Source organism: Odocoileus virginianus, chromosome 3 (assembly GCF_023699985.2).
Source record: "Odocoileus virginianus isolate 20LAN1187 ecotype Illinois chromosome 3, Ovbor_1.2, whole genome shotgun sequence".
Lineage (NCBI taxonomy): Eukaryota > Metazoa > Chordata > Mammalia > Artiodactyla > Cervidae > Odocoileus > Odocoileus virginianus.
Genome location: NC_069676.1, coordinates 5,538,470 through 5,564,897, shown reverse-complemented (window position 1 = coordinate 5,564,897; position 26,428 = coordinate 5,538,470). Strand labels below are relative to the sequence as shown.

The window sequence follows — 26,428 nt, the reverse complement described above, 5'->3', positions numbered from 1 at the left end:
GAACTGGCTTATCCAGTGCCTGTGGGAACGCAAAATAGTACTATCATTTTGGGAAATAGTTTGACAGCGTCTTAAAAAGTTAAAAACATACCTACTATATGCATTAGCTATTCCACTCCTAGGTATCGACTCAAGAGAAAGGAAAATACATTACCCATACAAAGACTTCGGCACAAATTTTCATAGTAGCTCATGTGAAATAGTCCCAAACCGGAAATAACTCAAATATCCTTCAACAGGTGAGTAGATAAACAAAGTGTTATACATACATCCAATGGAATCCTACTGAGACTTAAAATGACTGAATTACTGATAGACACAACATGGTCAAATCTCAAAATTCTTTTGTTGAGTAAAAGAAGCCAGACAAAAAGGAGAACGAAAATTCTGTATGATTCCACTTACATAAAATTCTAAAAAGTACAAAGTAATCTATAGAGACAGAAAGCAGACCAGTGGTTTTCTAGAGACCAGAGTGGAGAGGAATGAGGAATTTCAAAGGGGCATGACTTTAGGGTTAATGAAAATCTTCATTATCTTAATTGCGGTGATGGCTTCACAGATGTTTCTCAACATTGATCAAACTACACTTAAAATATGTCTAATTTATTGTATGTCAATTATACCTCAATAAACATGTTAAAAATGTTACTGATCTTACTTTGAATACAAATATATTCAGCTTAGTGTGGATTATAATATAAAAAATACAAACGATATGCAAATGTCCAGTAATGTTTCAAAATGTTCCATAATGATCAAATTATGGGGCAGTCATTTAATGGACCATAATAAAGCTGTTTTGAAGTGCTGTTTATAAGGAGTTTATAAACAATACAATAACAAGGAAAAGTGCTGAGGATATATTAAGTGAAAAAGGCAAGACATAAAACTATATGCCTCATGAGTCACAACTATGCTAAAACAAACAATAATCAATCCTAGGAAAGTGAATACAACAAAATGTCTTTGTATGTGAACTAGAGGAGACAGTGTCTGTATTTCTATTTTTATAAATTTTCTCTAGTACATAGGTATTGCTTTTTCCTTTCCCAATTTTAAAAATTGTGATAAAACACACATAATGCAAAATTTGCCATCTTAAACCATTTTTAAGTGTACAGGTCAGTGGCATTAAATACATTCACATTGTTTAAACATCACCAGCATCCACCCCAAGAACTCTTTTCCTCTTGTAAAACTAAAGCTCTGTATCCATTAAACAATAAATTTTAAAAAACCACCACCAACAAAAAAAACAATAAACCTCCATTGCCCTCTCCCCCAGCTCCTGAAAACCACTACCCTGCTCTCTGTCTCTAGGGTCTTCACTACTCTAGGGGGATCATATAGGTGGAATCATACAGTATTTGTGCACATGAATTTTTTAAGATTTATTATTGGTACCATTTTAAAAAGTCTTTATTGAATTTGTTACAGTATTGCTACCATTGTAAGTTCTGGTTTCTTGTCTGCAAGGCATGTGGGACCTTAGCTCTCTGACCAGGCATTGAACCTGCACCGCCTGCACTGGAAGGCAAAGTCTGTCCTAATCACTAGACTGCCAGGGAAGTCCTCATGCACTGGCTTTTAAAAATATTTTTAATTTAAAACTTACTGAGATAATTATAGATTCATACATGACTCTGCGTGTGTGCCTGCTAAGCTGCTTCAGTCGTCTCCAACTCTTTGCAACCTATGGACTGTAGCCCTCCAGATTTCTCTGCCCATAGGATTCTCCAGGCAAGAATACTGGAGTGGGTTGCCATGCCCTCCTCCAGGGGTTCTTCCCAACCCAAGGATCAAACCCAGGTCTGCTGCACTGCAGGTGGAATCTTTACCGTCTGAGCTACCAGCTGACACGAACATTTGTATACAGGTTTTTGTATGAATGTAAGTCTTCGTTTCTCTGAAGAAATGCCTAAGAGTATAATTGCTAGTGAGTATGCCGACAGTATGTTGTTTTTTTAAGTCATCAAACTGTCCTAAGAAACCACAGTGGCTGTACCACTTTACATTCCCACCAGCAATGTATAAAAGATCCAACTTGTCCACATCCCGGCCACCTTTTCATGTTGCCACTACTTTTTATTTTACTCATTCTGACAGGTGTGCACTGATAACTTACTGCGTTTCAATTTGCATTTCTCTAAGGGCGTCCCTGGTGGCTCAGTGGTAATGAGTGGCTCACCTGCCAACGCAGGAGACATGGGTGTGATCCCTGATCCAGGGAGATCCCACACGCCATGGAGCAACTAAGCCTGTGCGTCACTGAGAGGGTAACAGGCAGGAAGGCTAGGGGTACCCGAGAGGAGGAAATAGGTAGCAAGTGTCAGACGTTTTTTTCTCTCTCTCTTAAGTGGCAGGAAGAAGCAAACTACAAGTGTCAGAGTTTTTTTCCTTCTCTATGCAAAATTAAAAGGAGGTTTCTTTTAAAAGTCTGTGTTAGTATGCTGTAATGGTCTTTATCTTTCTGGCTTACTTCGCTCTGTATAATGGGCTCCAGTTTCATCCATCTCATTAGAACTGATTCAAATGAATTCTTTTTAATGGCTGAGTAATATTCCATGGTGTATATGTACCACAGCTTCCTCATCCATTCATCTGCTGATGAGCATCTAGGTTGCTTCCATGTCCTGGCTATTATAAACAGTGCTGCGATGAACATTGGGGTGCACGTGTCTCTTTCAGATCTGGTTTCCTTGGTGTGTATGCCCAGAAGTGGGATTGCTGGGTCATATGGCAGTTCTATTTCCAGCTTTTTAAGAATTCTCCACACTGTTTTCCATAGTGGCTGTACTAATTTGCTTTCCCACCTATGGAATTTAGAAAGATGGTAACGATAACCCTATATGCAAAACAGAAAAAAAGACTCAGATGTATAGAACAGACTTGTGGACTCTGGGAGAAGGCGAGGGTGGGATGTTTCAAGAGAACAGCATTGAAACATGTATATTATCTAGGGTGAAACAGATCACCAGCCCAGGTTGGGTGCATGAGACAAGTGCTCAGGCCTGGTGCACTGGGAAGACCCAGAGGGATCGGGTGGAGAGGGAGGTGGGAGGGGGGATAGGGATGGGGAATACATGTAAATCCATGGCTAATTCATTTCAATGTATGACAAAAACTACTGTAATGATGTAAAGTAATTAGCCTCCAACTAATAAATGGAAAAAAAAAAACTAAAAAAAAATAAAAATAAAAAAATAAAAGTCTGTGTTGCCAGGATGACACTTGGATCCACCTGAACTTAACTTTCCTCAAACCTTGAGCTAACCAATGCGTTTTTCTTACGGAAATGTTTTTCTTAAGTTGCGTTAATGAACTATGTACTTACCTTAGACTCTGCCTTTCTTCAAGTTGGTTCTGCCTAAGACTCAGAACCAATAATGGCTCAACAAACCAGTATGTTTTACTCATGGAAATGTTCTCTTAAGCTATGTTAATGAAACTATGTATTTGCTTGGAAACCTGCCTTTCTTCAAGATTCATGTCAATTGTTTTATGGCCCGGGATGATTCACCTTGTGCCAATGTTATCTCAAAACTCATGTTGTGGGTGAGGGGCCTAGTGCAACTGAGTTTTGAGACATTTCCTTTCTTTAATAACACCTATTCTTTCGAATAGGTATATAACTTCTTGCTATAAACTAGCAAGGGAGCACTCTTTCTGCCCCCTTCTGATGTCTGTGTCAGGAGCTTTCTCTATCTCGTTTACACTTTAATAAAACTTTATTACACAAAAGCTCTGAGCAATCAACCCTCGACACTGGCCCTGGATCAAATTCCTCTCCCTCGGAAGGCCAAGGATCCGGCGTCGCTCACGGCAGCAACTTTTCACCACAGCTACTGAGCCCTGCTCTAGAGCCCGTGAGCCGCAGCTACTAAAGCTCCCACACTCCAGAGCCTGTGCTCCGCAACAGGAGCGGCCACCGCCATGAAAAGCCCGCACATCACTAGAGAGTTCCCCTGCTCGCCACAACCAGAGAAAAGCCCACTCAGCAATGGAGACTCGGCACAGCTAAAAATAAAGTGAAAGCCACTCAGTCGTGTCCAACTCTTTGCAACCCCATGGACTGTAGAGTCTGTGGAATTCTCCAGGCCAGAATACTGCAGTGGGTAGCCTTTCCCTTCTCCGGGGGATCTTCCCAACCCAGGGATCGAACCCAGGTCTCCCACACTGCAGGTGGATTCTTTACCAGCTGAGCCACAAGGACGTCCCCCAAAATAAAGACATACAATTATTTACAAAATCATTTGAGTATATATGTGATGTCTTGCTATTTGCTGAAAAAAGGGGAGAGGGGATGTCAAAAGAAAGCCTGGGTCCAGAGTGTGGCAACAGGGAGGTAGTTCGCCCAGGGGTTGGCGTCACCTGGAGATTCCATCTCAGAGCCTCTGCTCTGCCTCTTGGCAAAACCTGCCAGATAAGCATCCAGTGCCAGGCCCAGCCCAGCTCCCAACTGGAGGGCTCTTTGAGGAGGGGCTTGATGGGGTGGGGTCAGACCCTCCCATAGGCAGCTCAGGCTCACCTTCCTCCCAGCACTGACGTGACCCCACGTCAGAGGTGTGGAAGTGTCTTTCTCTGGCCACTCCACTCCCTGAGCATTCCGTACCCACTTCCAGATCATGGGCAGGCCTAATGTCAATTTCAGGGGATCAGGGTAGACCCCAGATCTCACACTTCCTGGAACTTGTCTTAATTTCCCCCATCCTCCTCTGCTACCCCTGGGTTCTGGGTCGCCCTCCCAGCTTTCCCATGATGTGGCTCTAGACCTCCCTTCCCCAGACCGTCAGCTCCTCACTCAGGGCTCCAAGTTCCACAGGCCCTTCCCCTGACGGCAATCTCTCTTCTCGTTGGCACCTGCAGTCAACCATCATGACATGCTTACTGCCTGCCTGGCAGAAGCCCAGTCCTCACTCTGGCTTACATCTGTCTCTAGGTGGGACATTTCCGTGGCTTTGCTGTGGTGTCCCCAGCCCCGAGGCAGGACAGGTGTCCACTCGGCAGCAACGAAGCTGCAACAGTGTAGGTGCGAGTCTTCGGCAGGGTGGGCATGGGGGACTCACCATTGGGACAGAAGAAAGCGCTGTAGGTGTACGATCGGGGGGCTCCTTCAGGCTGAAACAGAGAAACGGGGAGACGTGAGCACCAGTGGAGGCAGTCGCTGCACGGGCCGCTGTCCCACGGCCGCAGACTCGGAACTGCTGAGTCTGGACCCCGCAGGACGATGCCACAAGTGCATGGAGATGGACCCGGCCTTCTACCTCCTGTGTCCAACTGGGGAAACTGAGGCTCACTGCCCTTTCCCTGGGCTCTAGTCAAACTCACCAACCACGCCTAGAGTTAGCAGGCTTCTCACACCCCTACCCCACCCTCCTGACCACTTCTTCCACCCAGATCCCAGCCCGGCTTCTCCCTCTGGGTAAAGAACACAATGACTCGAAGGCTGCCAGGATCCACGGCCCCATCTGACCTCCAAGAGCATTGAGAACGGGGCACCCAGGTCTGCCAAGGGCGGGGGTCTCTGTCCCACCATCCAGTGCCCCCTCTGCCTCCTGCCCCTCACGGTCCTGCTCCCACCCCCTCCACGACACCACCCAGTAGGCAGTTGCTTGTTCTCTTCACAGGGAGCACTTGAGAACCTCGCTCATGGTCCAGTGGTTGAGAATCCGCCTGCCAATGCAGGAGACACAGGTTCGATCTCTGATCTGGGAAGATCACACAGGCTAAGCCATGCACCACAACTCCTGAGCCAGCAATCTGGGGCCCACACACGGCGACAAGAGAAGCTACCGAATGAGAAGCCCGACCACTGCGACTAGAGAAAGCCCTCGCGCAGCAACAAAGACCCAGCACAGCCAAAAATAAATAATTTTTTTTTTTAAAAAGGGGAGCACTCGAGATTTAAAGGGATACACCTTGTGGGGTTTCATCTGACCAGTGGGATTCTAACTTTTCCAGGTCTCCTTTAGCAGTGTCAGCAAATTGGTGACCTGGAGACACTTGAGGTTAGACCTTAAAGGGTTAAACTTTGACCACTGCAGCCAGACAGCCTCCTGGGGTCCCAATTTCTCCCACCTGTGATGGGTCAACTCCAGGCATCTGATCAAATGTTACCTCTGGGTGTGCCTGTGAAGGCATCTCTTGAAGGAGCCAGCATTTGAATGGATGGACTGTGATGCAAATGGCCCTCCCCAGTATGGGTAACCCCCAAACACTCCACTGAGGGCCCAAATACAACAAAAGGTGGAAGAGGGATGAATTCTCTCTCTGCCAGACAGTTTTTGAGTTGGGGCATCAATCTTCTCTGCCCTTGACGTTCCTTGTTTGCAGGCCTTCAAAATTACAGACTGTGGATTTCTCAGCTTCCATGATTGATTTCTCAGGCTCCATGACCGTGTAAGCTTCGCAAGTGGTGCTGGTGGTAAAGAACCCGCCTGACAATGCACAAGATGTAAGAGACACGGGTTCCATCCCTGGGTCAGGAAGATCCCCTGGAGGAGGACATGGCAACCCACTCCAGTATTGTTGCCTGGAGAATCCCATGGACAGAGAAGCCTGGTGGGCTGCAGTCCATGGGGTCGCAAAATGTAGGACACAACTGAGCGACTGAGCACACATGATGGTGTAAGCCAGTTGCTTATAATAAATCTCTTTCTAGAGAGAGATTTATGTCTGATCGGCTCTGTTTCTCCAGAGAACCCTAATACACCCACTGCTTGCTGGGTAACCCAGGGCCACTCACTTAACCTCTCTGGGCCTCTACTTGCCATCATTGGAAGGATTGATGCTGAAGCTGAAACTCCAATACTTTTGGCCACCAGATGTGAAGAACTGACTCATTGGAAAAGACCCTGATGCTGGGAAAAATTGAGGGCAGGAAGAGAAGGGGACGACAGAGGATGAGATGGTTGGATGGCATCACCGACTCAGTGGACATGAGTTTGAGTAAACTCCGGGAGTTGGTGATGGAGAGGGAAGCCTGGAGTGCTGCAGTCCATGGTGTCGCAAAGAGTCGGACATGACTGAGCGACTGAACTGAGCTGAACTAAAGATGGAGGTGATGACGGCATTGACCCCGATGTGAGGGTTAGGTGTACTTCAGACAGGGCTGGCGTCTTCTCGGTGCTACTGAACAGTCAGTTCTTGTTAGATCTTCTCATTGCCCTCCCTCCACCCCCTGCCCCCAGGCCTCTGCAGATGCTGCGGAGATGGCCATCATCCATCCAGGGTCTGTACTGATGAGTCCAGGAGGCACCTGTCTGGATCACGTCCACTTCCTGCTATCAACCCGCCTCACCCACACAAGCCACAACCAGAGGTCCCCGCTGAGCAACTAGTTGACAAATCTTCAGCAAAAGGGCCCATGGTTGGCACCAGGAGGCCAAGCACACCCTTGTGGATGACACTGAGCTGTCACCAGCTGGACTGTCATCTCACGCCCAGCACAGCGGACATGGAGTCTGCAGGCCACCTGCTCAGCCACAGGCTCCAAGGGGAGCCCCCAAGGGTCTGCTTGGGCCTCAGCAACCCCCTTACCAGTCTATCAGCTCAGTCTCTTGCTGGAAAAGAGGCTGTCAATGGACAGGGCCTGGCCATTGTAAACCCATGATAGCTATACAGTCATAAAAATGATTCATAACTCAGATGTCTATTGATGGGTGAACAGATACAGTGGAACATTATACAACCATGAAAAGGGACGAGGCACTGATACACGCTACAATATAGGACTTATATGTGGGGAAAGAGCGTAGTCAGTAGGGCTAACACGAATATGAAAAACAGCAGACTATAGATGGGGCTTCCCTGGTGGCTCAGCAGTATCCACCTGCAATGCAGGAGACTACCTGCAATGCAGGAGACGTGGGAAGATCCCCTGGAGGAGGAAGTGGCAACCCACTCCAGGATGCTTCCCTGGGAAATCCCATGGGACAGAGGAGCCTGGTGGGCTACAGTCTGTGGGGTTGCAAGAGTCAGACACGACTGAGCGACTAAACTACCACCACAATGTAAGCAGACCTCAAAAACATCATGCTAAGTGAAAGAAGCCAGAGAGGAAAGCCCTCAGAGTGTATGACTGCATTTACACTCAATGTTCAGAACACGCAGATCCCAAGACAGCCTCTGAACCCTTCCTCTGGTGCTGAGCATCTGCTGAGCATGGCCTCTGACCATCCAGGGTCTCCTGGACACCCCCCCACCCCAGCATAGCCTTTGAAATAGCCAGTGGGGCTGCTCCTGGCCACTCAGCCCTATGTCTTCTTCCAGCTCAACTCAGAGGGGACTCTGGTGCCAGCCTCTTGCCTTCACACTGCCCTGGCTTTTAGTTGATCCTGGGTTCCAATCTCCGTTGCCTCTGTGCTTGAGCCAGCTCCCAGTCAGGTTCCAAAACAAGGTCCCTGAGAAATGTCACTATTATTATCTCTGGCAGGACTTTTCTGCAACCTTATAGCATATAATAGTGCTTCATTCTTATCTGTTCTAGGGATTTATCTATTCTGGACATTTCATATGTATGGGATCATACACTATGCAATCTTTTGTGTCTGGCTTCTTTCAGTCAGCATAATGTTTTCAAGGTTCATCTACACTGGAGCACAAATCACTGCTTCGTTCCTTTTCATGACTGAGTAATATTCCATGGTATTGGGAAACTGTATCCCCTTGCACCATGTTTATTCATTCATCAGCTGATGGACATTTCCTAAAATGGAAAAGGCATCCCTGGCTTGTGTCCAGGATCCCCCAGTTGACCATTATAAATGCCTGGATGACAGCGGCTCCCATTTCTGTAGCACTCAGGCCAGGAACCCAAGAGATGCCTTCCACACACACTCTCATTTAACTGCCCAGCAGTTCCCATTTGAACTCAAGGCTGTCTCTCCAGAGCCCAACTCTGGCCAAAAGGGTAGACCCCCTTTCACTCCTGTGACGCCCGCGAGGCTCCTCTCATGGCTCTGAATTATGTCGGCCTTCTTTTCGATTCTGTGAACTCCACTGAGACATGGTGCGGTGATCGAAGGCTCTCCAGCAAAAGTTCGAAAGGTCGTAATCCCCTGAGCCAGCTGGGGAGCCGGGCGGGATGGCAGTGGCCCCTCTTCCACTTGACGCAGCACCCGTGATGGTGCAGCCATCACTTCCTCCCTACCACGTGCCTCTCGGGAATGGCCTTTCTATTGTATTCGGCCTCCAGCCTGGTCGGTGGCATGTGACGTCTGGTCAGGGTCCATCGTGTAACAGAGCGAGTGAACCATGCACCCGGAGTTCCACGGTGGGACGAGATGGGAGAAGCCGCGCACCCAGCACTTCCTGCTTCATCAGTCTATTTCTCCAGTTCATGCTTCAGTCTTTGCACTGACATTTCAGGTCTTCTGATGCCTACATCATATCTCCCGTCTCCGAGAGCTGAGTGTACATAGCTGGACCAGTGGATGCTGCAGACACTGGAAACAGCTGAGCAGTGCGAGTGGGAGGAACAGGAGAATCCTTCTCTGTGCATCTTAGAAATTCCTCTTGCAGAGGAAAGGGACAAGAGCTCCAGGCCTCCAGGTCGGGCTGGCTGCCCTGGGGGCGGCTCGCTGCCTCCTCGGATGGAGGGAGGGCAGGCTGTGGCTCAGGAGTGTGCACCAGGGATTTCTGCACTTCCTGTCGAGGCCATCCCACCCCTGCTGGCTCGCGGAGACTGTATGCCTCACCCGATGACACACTGGTCCCTGAGGACTCCATCACGTCATGTCAGCAAAGCTGCAGCCATGACCTGTCCGCCTCCGGGAGTTCCGCCCAGCTCGCCTGTGACTCCTGGTGCTGATGGAAACCATTTGCGCTCAGCTCCACCAGGACTGCAGCTGGGAGGGAGGGCAGCTGTTTGCAGCTGGGCCGCTGGGGAGGGGCAAACACTCGGGGCTTCAGCCCTTCAGCGGGGCTGCCCGTGCTCTCCAAGCAGCAGTAAACAGGAGTCTGACCAGAGCTCTGGGCTCTAAAGCATCCGAGCAGCCCCAGAAAAGATGGGGCATCGTTGTTCCCACAAGCCCAGCATTGTGAGATGCCGTGTGCATTCTCCAACCTCCGCCACGCTGTGGGGTGAGTGTGAGCACCCAATCTTACACAGCAGACTGGGAATCAGAAGGCACTCAATGAGCCCCAAGCACAAGTGGCAGATCCCAGATGCACAGCTGAGAGGGGAGACAGAGGCATGCCGCCCTCCAAGGCAATCGACCCCGGGGGGTCAGGACACTTCCCTGCAGCCTTTGCGAGCCCACATCCCTGCACCAAAGCCTGTTCTGCCGCTTGGAGAGGGGATGGCTGCCATGGTCGTTCAGCCCCAGGCCCCAGAGCAGGACTGGTGGGCGCGGCCCTGGCCCTGGCTCAGGGAAGGCCCACACAGCCCAGCCCCCACCTCACTGGGGAGCGAATCAGGCCCTGGCCAAGTGCTTTGAGCAAGGACATGGGCTTACCTCGACCATCACACTGCGCCGGATGTGGTCCCTTCCGATGGGGACCCTTCTGTCAGCGTAATTCTCCTCTGGGGGTCTGACCGACTTCCCATCCCGGCAGCAGCTTGTTTCTCTGTAAGCCAGAGCTTTGGCTGCGGAGATTTGAGTACTCGGTGCTGGTTCTCAAAACAGGACCCCATCCGGTGTTCTTCTGTCCCCCACTCTTGTCCCAGGCTTCCCAGGTATGCATGCATGCATATGTGTGCACATGATGCATGTTGCATATATGTGAGTGCATATATATGCATGAGTGCATATGTGTGCAAGTTTAAGTGCATGTGTATGCTACACTGGTGGGGCACTCTAAGAGCCTGGCTTCCCCCAGATGTGGGCCCCTACCTCTTGATCACTCCCTCTGGACTGATCCCAGTAGCTCCCCCAGCAGCTCTCTTGTCCCTCAACCTCATGTTCTGCCCTACTGACCCCTCCCCCATGCCTGGATTCAGCACCTGGATCCCTTGGTGTCCTGGAGAGGGGAGATGTCCCAATAAGCACGTGAACCTCACCTGTGATGTTGCTGAGACCCAGGTCGCCAAAGGACAGAACCACCCAGGTGGGCTCTGTCTCCCCAGAGGCCACACATGTCTTCTTGGTCAGATGGCGTTTGCCAGGATGTCCGACAAACTGGATGCCCTTGGGAACTGATATCTTCATGTAGACCTGGAGAGGGTGGCAAGCATCCATGGTACCCAGAATCTGCACACCCTCCCAGTATGCCTCACTGCCCACTGCACTCTGTCCACCCTGGAAGGCTTCTTCCCAAACCACGCTCCCCATGAGAAACCCCCTTTGTATTTCTTATCAGAACCAACTACTCGGGCTTCCGTGGTGGTCCAGTGGTTAAGAATCTGCCTTGCAATCCAAGGGACACCAGTTGGATTCCTGGTCTGGGAAGATCCCACATGACGCGGAGCAATTAAGCCCACGTACTGCAGTTACTGGGCCCACCTCCAGCAACTACTGATGCCTTCGTGCTCTAGAGCCTGTACTCTGCAATCAGAGGCCACCGCCATGAGAAGCCCACATCCTGCAACTAGAGAGTAGCCCCTGCTCTTCCCAACTAGAGAAAGCTCACATGCAGCAATGAAGACCCAGCACAATCAAAAATAAACAAATGTTAAAAAAAAAGAACCAACTCCTCAACATGGTCCTGCTGGGAGCCCCCTGCTTCCCTCAATCCCCAACACCCTCCCTGGTCCAGCTCCCCTTGGAGACCAAGGTCGATTCAAGGGCTGCTTATCTACCTCAAATCCTCCCCAGCCAAGGGATAAGAGAAGCCACTCCACATGCAGGCCTCGCAAAGCACTTCCTCTGACCCTCTCTCCAACCACGGAGGTCCACTGCATTATAACAGAGCTTGGTGTACACACGTGCGCGCGTATATGTGTGTGCCACGCATGCATGCATGTCTGTGTGCACATCGACCTGTGGAGTAGGCATGGCACTGCGAGACATGCGTGCACTTGTGTGAAGGCGAGTGTCTCTGCATATGTGTGCAAGCATAACTATCTACACACATGTGTGCACACCATGTATCTATGTGCATGTTGTGTGTACATGTGTTTATACCCCTCGATCTACAACATGCTCTTTGCTCCCCATCTACTTGTCCAACCAGAAGATGCACAGTGGGTTCAGGAGCCCTCCTAGGAACTCAAGAGACAGATCTGAGCAAGACACATGAGTGAGGCCTGAGCCTTAGAGGCTCACTGCACCTAAGTCACACACACAGTCAAATGTGTACAAGCAAGATTTACAGCAGCAAGTGTGAGAGTGTTTGAATACTGCCTACGGGCAGCCCCAGCCGGACCTGAGTGAGAATGGTTGGTCCATTCGGGGACTCCCCCATCCCCCTCAAGACATCATTCTCCAGAAAGTTCTTCCAGGGAGAAAAGAAGAAATTCAAGCATCAAGTATTGATGTGATCCATTTTCTGGGTCCTGGGAGGAACCAACGGTCCAGGCTGAGGGGTGGGATTGGCCTGTTTTCCTGGAACCTCCAGACCAGCACATGGGAAGTGTGTGTGTTAGTTGCTCAGGCGTGTCCGACTCTTTGTGACCCCATGGACTGTAACCCACCAGGGTCCTCTGTCCATGGGGCTCTCCTGTTTCTAAAATTGAACACGTAGACACACCTGTTGCCCAGCAAGGATGCCTTCTTCCAGCCAACAAGCCAGCCACCAGGGCATGATCAGAGCTGAAATGGGTCCCTGGGGGCCTGCCTGCAGTCCAGGAGAGAGCTTCCGTCAGGGACCACCCTGTGATTAGGAACCAGCCTACACTCACAACCACATGTACTCAGCCACTCAGTCATGTCCAGCTCTCTATCTTTGAGACCCCATGGACTGTAGCCCACCAGGCTTCTCTGTCCATGGGAGTCTCCAGGCAAGAATATTGGAGTGGGGTGCCATGTCCTTCTTCCCGAGACAGGGGTTGAACTGCGTCTCCTGCATCTCATCTCCTGCCTTAGCAGGCAGATTCTTTACCACTGAGCAGTGCGAAGCCCCCTCCCAATGATAAACTACATAAAAAGGATGAATGAATGCTTCCCTGTTGGTCCAGCGGTTAAGAATCTGCCTTGCAACGCAAAGGACACCAGGTCCATCCCTGGTCCAGGAAGACCCCACATGCTGCTGGGCATTCAGCCTCTGTACCACAACTACTGAACCCACTCACCTAGACCCTATGCTTTGCGATAGGAGTGGCCGCCACAGGGAGAAGCCTGCACACAGCAGTTAGAGAGTAGCTCCCACTGGCCATAATGAGAGAAAGCCTGCAGACAACAATGAAGATTTGGCACAGCCAAAAAAAAAAAAATAGATGAATGATAAAGGTCTGGGTCTGGGGGCCCTGCTCCCAGCTTATTGCCCTGAGCCCTTCACCTGTCTTCCTTGGCCCCCTCCGGGCCACCCACAGCCACTGCCGTGGTTGCTGCTGCCGTGGTTCTCACTCAGACTAACGCACAGGCCTCCTCCTTCTTTCCTGCTTTCCCAACCAGAGCCTAAAGTCCAGCCGGACTGTGTCACAGGCAGCTCTTGGGACAGACCAACCTGCCTTCTGCCCCTGTCACTTGCGTATACTGTTCCCTCTCGCAGGGATGCCCTTCCAGGCCCAGTGCCCAGCTTAAACATTGCCCAAAGACTTCTCTGCATTCAGAGAAGCCAACCCTTCCCAGGGTTTTCTTGATTCCCTGCAGGCATATGATTTTTTTTTTTTTTTTTGCTATACCACACAGCATAGGCTTGAGAGATCTCAGTTCCTGGACCAGGGATCAAGCCTGTGCCCCCTGCAGTGGAAGCATAGAGTCCTAACCACTGGACCACTGGGCAATTCCCGACACCTAATGCTAACACAGATCTGCCCCTCAGTCCCTGGGGGACCTTGAACATAATGCTTCTCTGAGCTTCCCATACGAGAATGATACCAGTAGGGACAAAGTAAGTGATTAAATAGTTAATCCCACTAGGGGACTGTAAGCAGAAAAAATATGGGAGACCACGTAAGTTAACAATTACTTAAGAAAGTAGGGTTGCTTAACCACAAAACCAAGCAGACTTGCTTAGCCACAAAAGCAGGCAACAGAAGCTCAAGACACGCCCCCAAAGAATAAAACATGTGGCGTGAAACCCACATCCTGCCCAGTGAGCTCACTAAGTCAGGACATGCTCTCCGCCACATGAAAAAACAACAAGCTGTGGACCCAGCTCGACCATGTAGGGACAAGAAAACTCCCCTGCCCAGCCTGAAGGAGCTGATGATGGAAGCATGACGTTTACTTAAGGACGACAAAGACTTCTTTGCCCCTTCCCCACTTTTCCTTTGATTATAAAACTGGAGCCCAGTAAGTCCTTGGGGCATGGCACTCTCTTGTCTGCCTGCTTGTAAGCCTCACAAGCATCCTATTTCAATAAGTCACTTCTTATCCATCACTTCACCTCTCACTGAATTCTTTCTGCACTGAGACATAAAGGGCTATGTTACTGAAGCTCCTCAGAGTCCCCACAATGACATCAAACCATTTCAATTCCGTCACAGTTCCTCCTTTCTCAGCCCATTTGTGCACTGGATAACAACACAGGTAAAACCATCCACCCAGCGCCGGACACAGAGACATGTGCCCAGGAAAACCGAGTCAGCAGTGTCAGAAGTCCAGGTTGAGCTCAGGCAGACCTCATGTCCTGGCATTCGGGTCTTCAGATTCCTGCACAAAGCCTGACAAACCTCGGAGACCTGGGTGATTGCTTTTGAGTGAATGAATTAGAATCACTAACATTTTACACCTGGGAATTCCTTTCTGGTAGCCTCTGGGTGTTCCATTTCTATTCTAGACCTGTGCTGACTGTTTTTTTCCTACTTGGAATTTTCTTTCCATTAAAGACCCAAGAGAGGAGAAATTTCTATGTGACAGTACATGATGTGTGGTTGTTCCATAGAGTCAAATAAGCATCAGAAAGCCAAATGCAAATACCAGGCTCAAAACTGGGCCACGCCAGGCAGAGGGCATGGGAGGGGTCCTTAACTGGCCTCGAGGCTATTATAAGGCATTCCATGCAGTAAGTTCTTGGGTTGATTTAACTATTCAGTGGAGGTATAGCATTTACAAAGGAAAAAAGGAATAAAGGATTTCATGTAAGTTCAAGGTCACCCTTTGAGCCAAGACTCAGAGACTCAGAACAATGCTGTCCCCACTCTGGACCAGGCTCAGAAATGGCTCTGACACAGCATCTATGATCAGACTCACAAAGGAGCCTGAAACCTGCTCCCTCCCCCCTGCCCCAGAGCAGCCAGTGTGGGCACTGGGGGTGGGGAGCAGGCAAGTAGATCTCTCACAGCCAGATAAGGAAACAGAGACAAAGCAGCCTAGTGAATGGAAACACCAAGCTGAAGTCCAGAGGGTCTTCTGGAGACAGTGAGGCAAGGATGTGCTGAAACTGTAGCTGAGGTATGGGAGTTCTGCCAGCCTCCCACTCAGGACTTCCATCCCCAGCAGTCTTGACACCTTTCAGGTGGCAAATTCCAATCACTCCAGAAAGCCTTGTTTTTCAGGAAAAGTGGGTAGTGGTTGGATAAAATCTCTTGGTTTCTGGTGACCTTGGCCTGGGGCTGCAACTCACATCTCTGCCCTTGGTTGGGGAATGTGTCAGCAGCCTTGGGAGGTCCCATTCACATGGGTAAAGCCAGCATGAGGTCAGCTGCCTCCCTGGGCTGTCTAGGGTGAGGCTGAGACCTACAGCCCCACCTCCATGCTGACCTGCAGAGAGCAGGCTTGCTCCCCAGCTGGACCCCGGGCCCTGCCCCCAACTCACTCGTCCATCCAACTGCAGCTTCAGCTCCCAATCCCCATCCCTGCGGGTTGCCCCTAACCCTGGGAGCACCCTCCCCTCTCTTCCACTCACCAGCCGATGTCCAGGCTGAGATGGTAAACGAAGGGTTACAGAGGTGGAGGTGCCCCTGCCCTCTTGCAGCCACACTGAGGCTCAGCCCTCAAACGCTCCTTCCCTATCCCACCTCCACCCGATCCTGGTCCTCAAGACTCCCTCCACATTGTCTGCCATCTCTCCTCATCATCAGGGTCTGAAACCACCAAGCCCACCTCCTTGGAGTAGTGGTTATGGGTTGAATTGTGTCCCTCCAGTAAGATATATTGACGTCCAGGCACTTCCCTGGTGGTCAAGTGGCTAAGACTCTGCTCCCAATGCAGGGGGCCTGGGTTCGATCCCTGGTCAGGGAATTAGATTTCCACATGCTGCACTAAGAGATCCTGCATGCCAAAACTAAAGAGTCCACATGTGTGTGTGCGCTCAGTCACATCTGATTCTTTGCCACCCCATGGACTGTAGCCCTCCAGGCTTCCCTGTCCATGGGATTCTTCAGGTAAGAATTCTGGAGTGGGTTGACATTTCCTCCTCCAGGGGATCTTCCCAACCCAGGGACAGAACCCGAGTCTCTGATGTCTCCTGCATTGGCAGGCAGATTATTTATCACTGAGCCACCAGGGGAGCCCAAAGAACGCAAACGCCACAACAGAAAGATCCCTCACATTGCAACTAAGGCCTGGCACAGCCAAATAAATAAATTTTTTTTTAAAGTATGTTGAAGTACTAACCTTGGAACCTGTAAATGTGACCTCATTAGGAACTATGGTCTCAACAAATGTCATCAAGTTCCAAGGAGGTCATTGCATCAAGCCTGCAATGTGGGAGACCAAGGTTCGATCCCTGGATTGGGAAGATCCCCTGGAGAAGGGAATGGCAACCCACTCCAGTATTGTTGCCTGAAGAATTCCATGGACAGAGGAAGCTGGCAGGCTACAGTCCAGGGGGTTAAAGAGAGTTGGATACAACTGGGTGACTAACACTTTCACTTTTTCTAATCCAACAAGACAGGGGCTCTTCTTGGAGGAAATTTGGACACAGAGTCTGTGCAGAGAAGGAGGATGATGTAAAGATACACAGCGAGAAGAAGCCCACGGGAAGACTGAGGCGGAGACTGGAACAAGGCCGCCACAAGCTAAGAGAACGCCACGGATTGTGGGCAGCTCCCAGAAGCCAGGAGAGAGGTCAGGGACAGACCATCTCTCAGAGCCTCCTTCTGGAGGAAGCCAGCCCTGTCCATACTTTGACCTTGGACTCCAGCCTCCAGAACTGTGAGAGAATACATTTCCCGTGTTTTAAACAGCCCAGTTTCTGCTACTTTGTTACAGTGGCCACAAGAAGCTAATATAGTAGCCTTTCCACCTCTTCTGAGAAGGAGTCATCTCCCCTCCCACTGTACACACCCTGCAGGCCCTAGGACCCCAAGAGTTGGAATAGCACCAACAAGGTCCATGGAACGTCCACAACCACCATTCTTAGCAGCTCTATGGACTGACCCATTTACCCCTCTAACCACCCGTAAGACTCCTGTCTGCTTGACATTTGTAGAAACTGACATACCAACAGGTGGAATAACGTGGACAAGGTCAATCAGTTTTTTTCAGTAGAAATTGAGATTCAGAGTGCCTGCTCTGGGGCCCACCAGGATTCCTCACTTCTGTGCTGGGGTCAGCACAGGTGTGCATGCTAAGTCGCTTCAGTCAAGTCCAACTCTTTGTGACCCTATAGACTGCAGCCTACAGGCTCCTCTGTCCATGGGGATTCTCCAGGCAAGAATACTGGAGCGGGTTGCCATGCCCTCCTCCAGGGATCTTCCCAACCCAGGGATTGAACCCATGTCTGTTATGTCTTCGGCACTGGCAGATGGGTTCGTTACCACTGGCCCCACCTGGGAGGCCCACAACCTGACCTAAATCCAATCCATCACCTGTTTCTGTGAGGCCAGGGAGCTAAGAATGGTTTTTACTTTTTTTTTTTTTTTTTTTAATGATTGGGATGAAGAAGGGAAGCTTTAAAAAAAAAAAGAATGATATTGGGACCTCCCTCGTGGTCCAGTGTTTAAGAATCCACCTGATTTCCAGGTGGCACTGGTGGGAAAGAATCCTCCTGCCAATGCAGGAGATGCCAGAGACATAGGTTCAGTCCCTTGGTGGGGAATCCCCTGGAGTAGGAAATGGCAACCCATTCCAGTATTCTTGCCTGGAAAATTCCATGGACAGAGAAGCCTGGTGGGAGCCATGGAGCCATAGAATCAGCCATAAGTGAGCACACATACACACTGGCATGTTGCAATGCAAGGGACGCAGGTTCTACCCCTGGTCAGGGACCTAAGATCCCATATGCTGAGGAGCAGCTAAGTCCACAACAACAGAGTCCATCAGCTGCAGTGAAAGATCCCACATAATGCAATGAAGACCCTGCATATGGCAACTAAGACCCATAGCCAAATAAATAAATTAAAAAGAATTACATTCTGTGATGCATGAAAGTCAAATGAAACTCAAATTTCAAGTATCCAGAAATAAAGATTTATGGGAACACGGCCAGGCCCATTCACGGGCGTGTTATCTGTGACTGCCTTCCCGCATAACGGCCAAGTATAGTAACTGCAACGCGGACCCTCTGGCTGGCAAAGATTGACATATTTACTCTCGAGCCCTTTACGGAGAAGGCTTGCTGACCCCTGACTCCATGTCATTACATATGACACTCATCCACCCAAAGCCCCGAGGGGCCCGGGGTCAAGGATGGTGCTCCATCTCATCTGTCAACCTGCAGCCCCGCCATGCACTCCCACCCACAACCTGGCCAGGCTTAGACGGCGGGTGAAGCAGTACTTGATCCATCCAGCCCCTGCTTCGCTAATATTACAGATGCTAGCCCCACAGCCCCCCTAGATGACTGCACCTCCCCCTGCCTACGCAACATCACAGGTACTGTGCCCCTCAAACCCATCCCCCTCCACAACTCTCCCCGCCTCCTGACACCAAGGATGCCGCCCCCTTCCCGCCTCCCCCGCCAGCTGGTAATGGGAAAGGCTGTTTGCAGAGGACGGGTCTGGTACCTCAGCACAGGTGTCCATGTAGTTGTAGATGCTGACTGGGATCTTGGCCTGTTCCCCACGGACCACGTAGGGGGGCAGCGTGAAGTCTACGAAGAAAGGCTTGAAGGTCTTCAGCAGAGTGGGCTCAGCAATGCCCAGGCCCCTCCCGGGGGACAGCCCCACCGCCTCGCCCACCCAGCTGGTGATGGAGTCAGGGACCTGCACACGGAGTGTCTCCTCGCCAGACGGATCACTGTGGAAAGAAGGGCAACCATGAGCCGTTATCCGGGGCTGTGAGGCAGCAGCCCAGCAGGATCTGAGGAATCCAGCAACATGGCCTTGGGTTTCAGGGAGATGCCTGGCTGTTCCTCTCTCCTCTACCTGAACTCTCCATCCCCTTCCCAGAAGCTTGACCCAGGTGGCCTCACTGGGTGATGGGACACTGCCCTGCAGCATCTGGGCATCCATCCTTGCCTCTGTGAGGGTCACAGGCTGTCACCATGGCAACAATTCAAGCTCAGCATCTTCCATCTGGAAGAATTTTCATCAGCTCCGGATGGTCTTAGCCAACTGTTCTGTGCACACCGAGGGCCAGCCAGCCACCCCGGGGAATATCCACGCTCCCTGGCCTGGCCTCCCTGTCCCATCCACTCCTGTGGAGCCCTGCTCCCGGTCTGTGTGACTTTTCAAGCCTGCTGAGGCCATTATAAAAGCTTCACCTGGGATTAAGGAGAGTGAATCAGTAATCAAAGTCTCCCCAAAAAGGGAAGCACTGGATGTGATGGCTTCACTGGTAAATTCCATTCAACATTTAAAGAACTCATGTGCACTGCTGGCGGGAATGTCAAATGGGGCAACCACGGTGGAAAACCATATGGTGATTTCTCAAAATATTAAATACAGAATTACCATAAGATCCAGCAACTCCACTTCTGGGTGTATACCCCAAAGAATTGAAAACAGGGTCTCAAAGAAATATTTGCACACCAATATTCAAAGAAGCATTATTCATAATAACCAAAAGGTGGAAGTAACCTACGTGTCAACCAAAGGCTGAATGGATACACAAAATGTGGTCCATCCAGCGACTTCCTTGATGGTCCAGCGGTCAAGATTCTGAGCTTCCACTGTGGGGAGCCTGGGCTCCATAACCAGTGGGAGAACTAGGATCTCACAAGGTGCACAGTGAGACCATAAAAAAAATTTTTTTTAAGGGGCCCATCCATACAGCGGAATGTTATTCAGCCTTAAGAAGAAAGGAAATTCTGATACATGCCACACTGTGGATGCACTTTGAAAACATCATGCTAAGTGAAACGAGCCAGGCACAAAACAACAAATGTTGTATGATTCCATGTATATGAGGCCCCTAGAGCAGTAAGATTCACAGGGACAAAAAGAAGAGTGGATGCCAGGGCCTGGAAGGAGGGAGGGGTGGGGATTACTACTTGATGGGCACATGGTTTCAGCTTTGCAAGACGAGAAGCGTTTTGGGGATGGGTGGTGGTGATGGTATGGTAGCACAATGATATAAATGCTCTTAACGCCACTGGGCTGCAAACCTAAAAACAGTTAAGAGGGTATATTTTATGTTAATGTTATTTTACAAATTTTAAAAATTAGGAAAAAAAGAGCTAACTAATCCTTGCCTGGGCCCAGCAAGAACCTCCTCCTTAGTCTCAGATCCACACTCTCCGACTCACCCTTACTCAAGCCAGCAGAAGGAGAGAGAGCCCCCCCAATGCCAAATGCCTCCCAGCCATGCTCTGGGGCTCTCCACACCTACCATCACAGCCCGCTCGGCCTTCACACTCCCTGCCTCCTCCTCTTAGCCCCTCCTGCCTCCCCGGAGCCCCAGCTCTTGCCCACATGGGGCCCACCTCCTGGACTCCTTTACCCCTTTCTTGTTTATCCTGTGGGATTCAGCTTGGGCTCCACCTGCCCTGGGAGTCTCTCCAGCTTCCCCGAAGGGTCCCTGCACTTCCTCCCACGCCCCACTCCCAGCCCTCCATGAGAACACTGGCCCTCCTGAAGCATGAAGGCTTTAAGGGCATAAAACACAAATTCTATGAGTGAGGGGACTCTCTCTGCCTTGTTCAGGTGCCATTCTTGGCACCAAAACACTATTCAGTGCCTAACACATCTGCACACAGAAAGTAAATACACTTCTACTTTCTGTACATCTCTGATGATGGACAGACAGCACATCTTAAATATGGACTCCCATTACAAAATGCAATAACCAGCAGCCTGAGCTTCCCTGCTGGTCCAGTGGGTAAGAATCCGCCTGCCAATTTCAGGGAACATAGGTTCGAGCCCTACTTCGGGACGATCCCTAGTTCGGGAAGATCCCACAGGCCATGGGGCAACTAAGCTTGTGTATCACAGCTACTGAGCCCGAGCACCTGGGCCCTGCATTGTGCAACAAGAGTAGCTGTCGCAACGAGAAGTCTGCACTGCAACCAGAGAGTAACCCTCTTGCAGCAACAGAGACCCAGCCAAAAATAAATAATAAATTTTTTAAAAAAAATCAGCATCTGTTCTGACCAGCAGGGAAGATTGCCCATAATGAGGACACACACATCAGTGAGGGCTGCCTGAGAAACCCCCGATGTGCGCTTGGTCCTGTGCTAAGAGTGTGCCTTGGCATCTCATGCTGAGAAGGGGACCCCAGCTCAGCAGTAGGTCCACCCACTGGCCCCCGAGGTCTGAACTTTCATGCCTAACTGGTTTCCCAGGGCAGGTCACCACTACCTTCTGACTCTAAGCATCGAAAGAAAATGCTTAGTGTCACTGGTGTTCTGACACTATAAACACTGAAAGAAAAAAACCAATTGCAACTGGCAAGAATTTGGCAGAGCGCTGCTGCTTCAAGGCAAGTGGAAAGAGAAAACAATGTAGAAAGGAAATGTGCTGAGAAAAGCAGCCTGTTTGGCGGGCAGGAGCCCAAGTCCCCTGAGGAGTAAGGGGGTGGGGGGTGGTAGGTGGGTGGAACTGAGTTCATGTTTCAGGGAACTGTAATCATTTTAATGAGCTCGTTATATAAACACAGTGGATAGAGTTACCCCAAGAGGGAGTTGTAACAGGCACGAAGCCCTCGCATTTCATATTTCATGGGCAGATGTCCGAGGCTGCACTGGGATTTGGGGCTGACTTCATAGCTTTGCGTTTTATGTGTTAGAAAAGGATGCCCAATGGCTTACTCAAATGTTGGTGTCCACTCTCCAGGCAAACCCACTGGGAACAATCTTTCATGAGTGCCTTGAGTCAGCCCATAAAGGCAGTGAAGGAAAGAAATCTTACTGTACCTGATGTTGAGACAGTGCCAAACCCATGTTTCAGGGAAGAAGGTCCTTTTCCTCTTCTCTGCTCTACGAAAAATTTTTTTAAAAAGAAATGATTAAAGTTTCATAACTTTAATTCTGTTACTTGGTAAGTTAACATTCTACTGGATTAGGCTATAATATGTTCATTCTCTCACCCAACACGTCAATATGCTACATGGTTTATTTAATTCTCTTACCTGGAAAGGTTAGTATTCTACTTTACAAGGACGTGACGTGTTAATTCTCTCACCTGGCAGAATTTTAGTCAACATTCTACTTGATTATAGTTAGAAAAGTGAGGCATCGAAGGCTTGGCAGAGTCTTGTTAAAATGATAGTGGCGCCTCACACACTGAACTTAGAAGGTAAGAAGGGCCACAGAGACCACCCCGAGTCCTCTCCTTCGTTAATATCCCTCCCTGGGTTTGCCATGTTTTTCTGCATCACTACATGGAACTCTTCCCTCTCCCCCAATTCCTCTGTGCTTTCATTTTTTAGTTTCTTTTTTTTAATTAAAGGATACTTGATGCTGTGTACATTTAGACTCTGATGTACATCAAGTGATTCAATTATATATGTGTGTGTGTGTATTCTTTTTCACATGCTTTCATTCTTTGTTTATCCTCAGAAGCCTCAGAGCCCATATTCCTCAGGGACTGTCCTATTCTTTAAAAAATAATATTAATAAGCCCTACTTGACATTTGGCAGATCTTCTCAAGATTAAAAATGCTCATAATCCCTTTCAATTTGCCTCTCTGAGAGATGAACACTGAAATTAACCACAGACCCATGTGCAAAGACAGTGTGGTTAACTGCAGCACTGTGAGAATTAACTAACAGCCAGAATCTTCATCAATAGGGCATTTGGTTAACCAAATGATAGTACATTTACACAATAGAATATTATATGTCAGTGAAAAGGGGTGAGGTAGGCACATATGTACCGATATGGAACGGTCTCTAAGGTTTATTGTTGACTTAAAAAAGGAAGGTAGAGAACAGTATTATAGTATCCTCCCATTGTGTGTGGTTTTTTTTTAAAGTCCTGTGTATACACTTTGGAAAAGACCCTGATGCTGGGAAAGACTGAAAGCAAAAGGAGAAGAGGGCAGAAGAGCATAAGACGGTTGGATAGCATCACTGACTCAATGGACAGGAACTTGAGCAAACTCCAGGAGATAGTGGAGGACAGGGAAGCCTGGTGTGCTGCAGTCCGTGGGGTTGCAGAGAGTCAGACACGATTTAGTGACTGAACAACAAATTTACACAGAAAATTTCTAGAAGGATAGTTAAGGAATTAGTAACCATTTTTGCCTCTTAGAAGGGAAAAATTTCATACTCTTTCAAAAAGGAATACACCCTATGGATATATGAAAGGATACACCCTTTCATATTCTACCACATGCATAAGGAAAATACCTTGTCTTCTGAATAAGGATGCATTGTGTGTGTTAGTCACTCAGTCATGTCTGACTCTTTGCGACCCCATGGACTATGCCCGGCCAGGCTCCTCTGTCCATAGGATTCTCCAGGCAAGAATACTAGAGCGGGCTGCCATTCCCTTCTCCAGGGAGGATGCATTATCCAATTACAAAAAAGGAATAGACATTTGCTTTTTAAGGCCTTTATTATGCCTTTCTGCACTGGAATTTACAACTGCCTTTGTGGTTTGGGGTTTAGAGGCTGCTTGCAGACCCACTCCAGGCCAAGTTCTCAGGAGGCATGCACATGGGAGGCTCCAGGTTGCCAGAGAAGTGTCTGGCTGAGGGATGCCCAGGAGCCAATAATCCACCTCCCTCACTCAACCACATCTTGGAAATGCCTTCGTGTGCCTCCAGCATACTGTAGGGGAGCCTGATCTGTCCATGCCATGATGTGGAGTTTGAAAACTAGGACTCTCGTGGGTTAATCACACTCCTGCTAACTGTGTGACTCGGGCAGGAAGAAGCTGGAGGGTTCAGATACCCAGGAACCACTGCAGAGAAGGCTAGGGGACTGGGAAGGCTCAGTCCTTCCCAAGGATTTGGGATTGGGGCAGAAAGGGTTTGAAGGAAGAAGACTATCATGCATAGCCAACCACCCTCCCCAGGGCAGATCCTCTGGGGCACTTCTGGCTCAGAGCAAGGACTGAGGAATCTGCAGGCCACCCTCAAGGTCTCCAAAGAGACCCAGTTACTGAGGCACTGATGATCACCAGACCCCATCCCTGGCCCACTTGGTTCTGGGACTCTCATTGGATAAGCTGGCAAGAGAGGGTGCATCCAAGGCCTGCCTTGCCTTTCCCAGCTTCTGCACCCTTACATCTGGGGGTGGGGGGGGCAAGGTCTGCAAAACACCCTCTCCCTTCCCTAGTTGGCTGGCTGCGACCTGGTGCTGAGGAGCTAGTGGGAGAGGCAGAGAGAACAAAGAAGGTGGGAAAGAAGACAGTGAGTGATGGAGGAACAAAAGAGGGGTACATAGGGAGAGACGTGAGAGAAGAGGAAACATCACCTCCCAAGAAACAAAGCTTTCCATGAGACAACGGACCAAGCCACAAATCCCAGGGGCAGATCGGAACTCTTTTCTCTCAGTAATTGATAAGTTAGCAAACAGACAAAGAAACAAACATGAGCAAGGATATGGAGGATTTGGGTACCACTGTCAAAAGTGCACATAGAGACTCCTGTACCCAATGACAGGGGTTTGGATATTCTTTTCAAGTAGATGTGAGCATTTACAAAAACTGACCATATAGCCAGTCTCTAAGACAAAAACCAGGCAAAGGATATCATACAGACCATGTCTGTGGGCCACAAGGGATACCATACAGACAATGTTTGTTGGCCACACTGCCCATCTGACCCACATTGATGAAACACATAAAGGTAGTAATTTTTTAAATTACTTGAAAATTGAAAACATACCTGGGCAAGTCACAACTCAAAAGGTAACTGTTCCACAAGTTACAACCTATTTGGAACCCAGCAATAATGGAAACACTTCCTAGCACAATTTAGATGCAGCCAAAGCAATAGTCTGAGGAAAATTCATAACCTTCAAAAGGCTTAAATGCTTGAGTTAAAATAAAAAAGGCTGAAAAATTAATTACTTTGGTGTCTAACTTCAAAAGATAAAGAGTCAGAGGGGAAAGGGAAAGAGAGAGGAAGCAAAGGAAGGAGGGAATGGTGGGAGGGAGAAAGGGGAGTAGAAAGAAGTTCCTAAGCAGAGTCTCAGAATGAGAGGACCAAACTCCAAATACCCACCCTGCCCCAATTCTTCTGTCCCCAGGCAGAGCTACTCCCCTGTTACATCATCTTCTCTCTTCTGCACCCCCAAACCCCCAACCTCAAGCACGTGGGTGGGGCTGAGAGAACAGGGGTGGGGGAGAAGAGTCAAAGCGCTTAGTGCTCCAACCTGCTGGGCCAGCAGAGATTCTGGCCCCCTGGGGACACTGGACAATGTCTGAAGATGGTTTGGGTTGTCACACCCAGAAGAAGGGGGGTGTTATTGGCATATGGTTGGTGGAGATCAAGGATGCTGCTCCGTAATCTATAGTACACAGGATGGCCCCACCACAGAAAATGACCCAGCCTCAAATGTCAACATGAGTTTAGACAACCCTGCTCAAGGTAATGGCAATTACCTGGGGGGCTGTCTGGAGGATACTGCTGCCATCAGGCTCCCTGTGTGGGGCTGGAAGGCGGGGACAGCCTCATCAGTGTACAAGCCGCCATCCTGCCGGTGGTTTAGGCTCACAAGGTCTGTCATCACCACCAGTCCTGTTTCCTAGGCAACAGACAACGCCCAGACCCACAATGGGGAAGTGGATATGGTGGCTCCAGAAGTCACTGGCCCAACACCGCTGCTGCGTGGCCCTGGGGGAGTCAGTCCTCTCTCTAGGCTTGGTGACACGGACTAAGAGGGACCTGAGACCATGTGACCATCCAGGGCAGAACAGAGTTGGGGTCAGGATGTCTGTGGTCTAGGCTCAAAAGGCCACATCTCTTAGGATTCTATTTATATGAACTGTCTAAAACCATGGGCAGATCAGTGGTTGCCAAGGGCTGGGGGAGGGTGAATAGGGTGTGACTGTTGATGGGGATGGGATCTTCTTTCGGGGTGATGAAGATGTTCTGAAGCTAGACAGAGGTACTGGCTTGCACAACACTGTGAATGTACTAAATGCCACTGAGTTGTTCACTTTAAG

The 26,428-nt window shown here is 49.5% G+C and overlaps 1 protein-coding gene across 1 annotated transcript in view; it reads right to left on the bottom strand.

The window, feature by feature from the left end:
• The window catches only part of CPAMD8 (C3 and PZP like alpha-2-macroglobulin domain containing 8), a 100,280-nt gene that overhangs the window by 33,079 nt on the left and 40,773 nt on the right, over window positions 1-26,428 (bottom strand). Inside the window, exons 18-23 of the mRNA XM_070462298.1 lie at window positions 25,865-26,007; window positions 22,225-22,287; window positions 18,938-19,169; window positions 11,006-11,159; window positions 10,461-10,591; window positions 5,070-5,121 (exon numbers count right to left, since the gene is read on the bottom strand). Coding sequence (XP_070318399.1) covers window positions 5,070-5,121; window positions 10,461-10,591; window positions 11,006-11,159; window positions 18,938-19,169; window positions 22,225-22,287; window positions 25,865-26,007 — 775 coding nt within the window. The remainder of the gene's footprint in view (window positions 1-5,069; window positions 5,122-10,460; window positions 10,592-11,005; window positions 11,160-18,937; window positions 19,170-22,224; window positions 22,288-25,864; window positions 26,008-26,428) is intronic.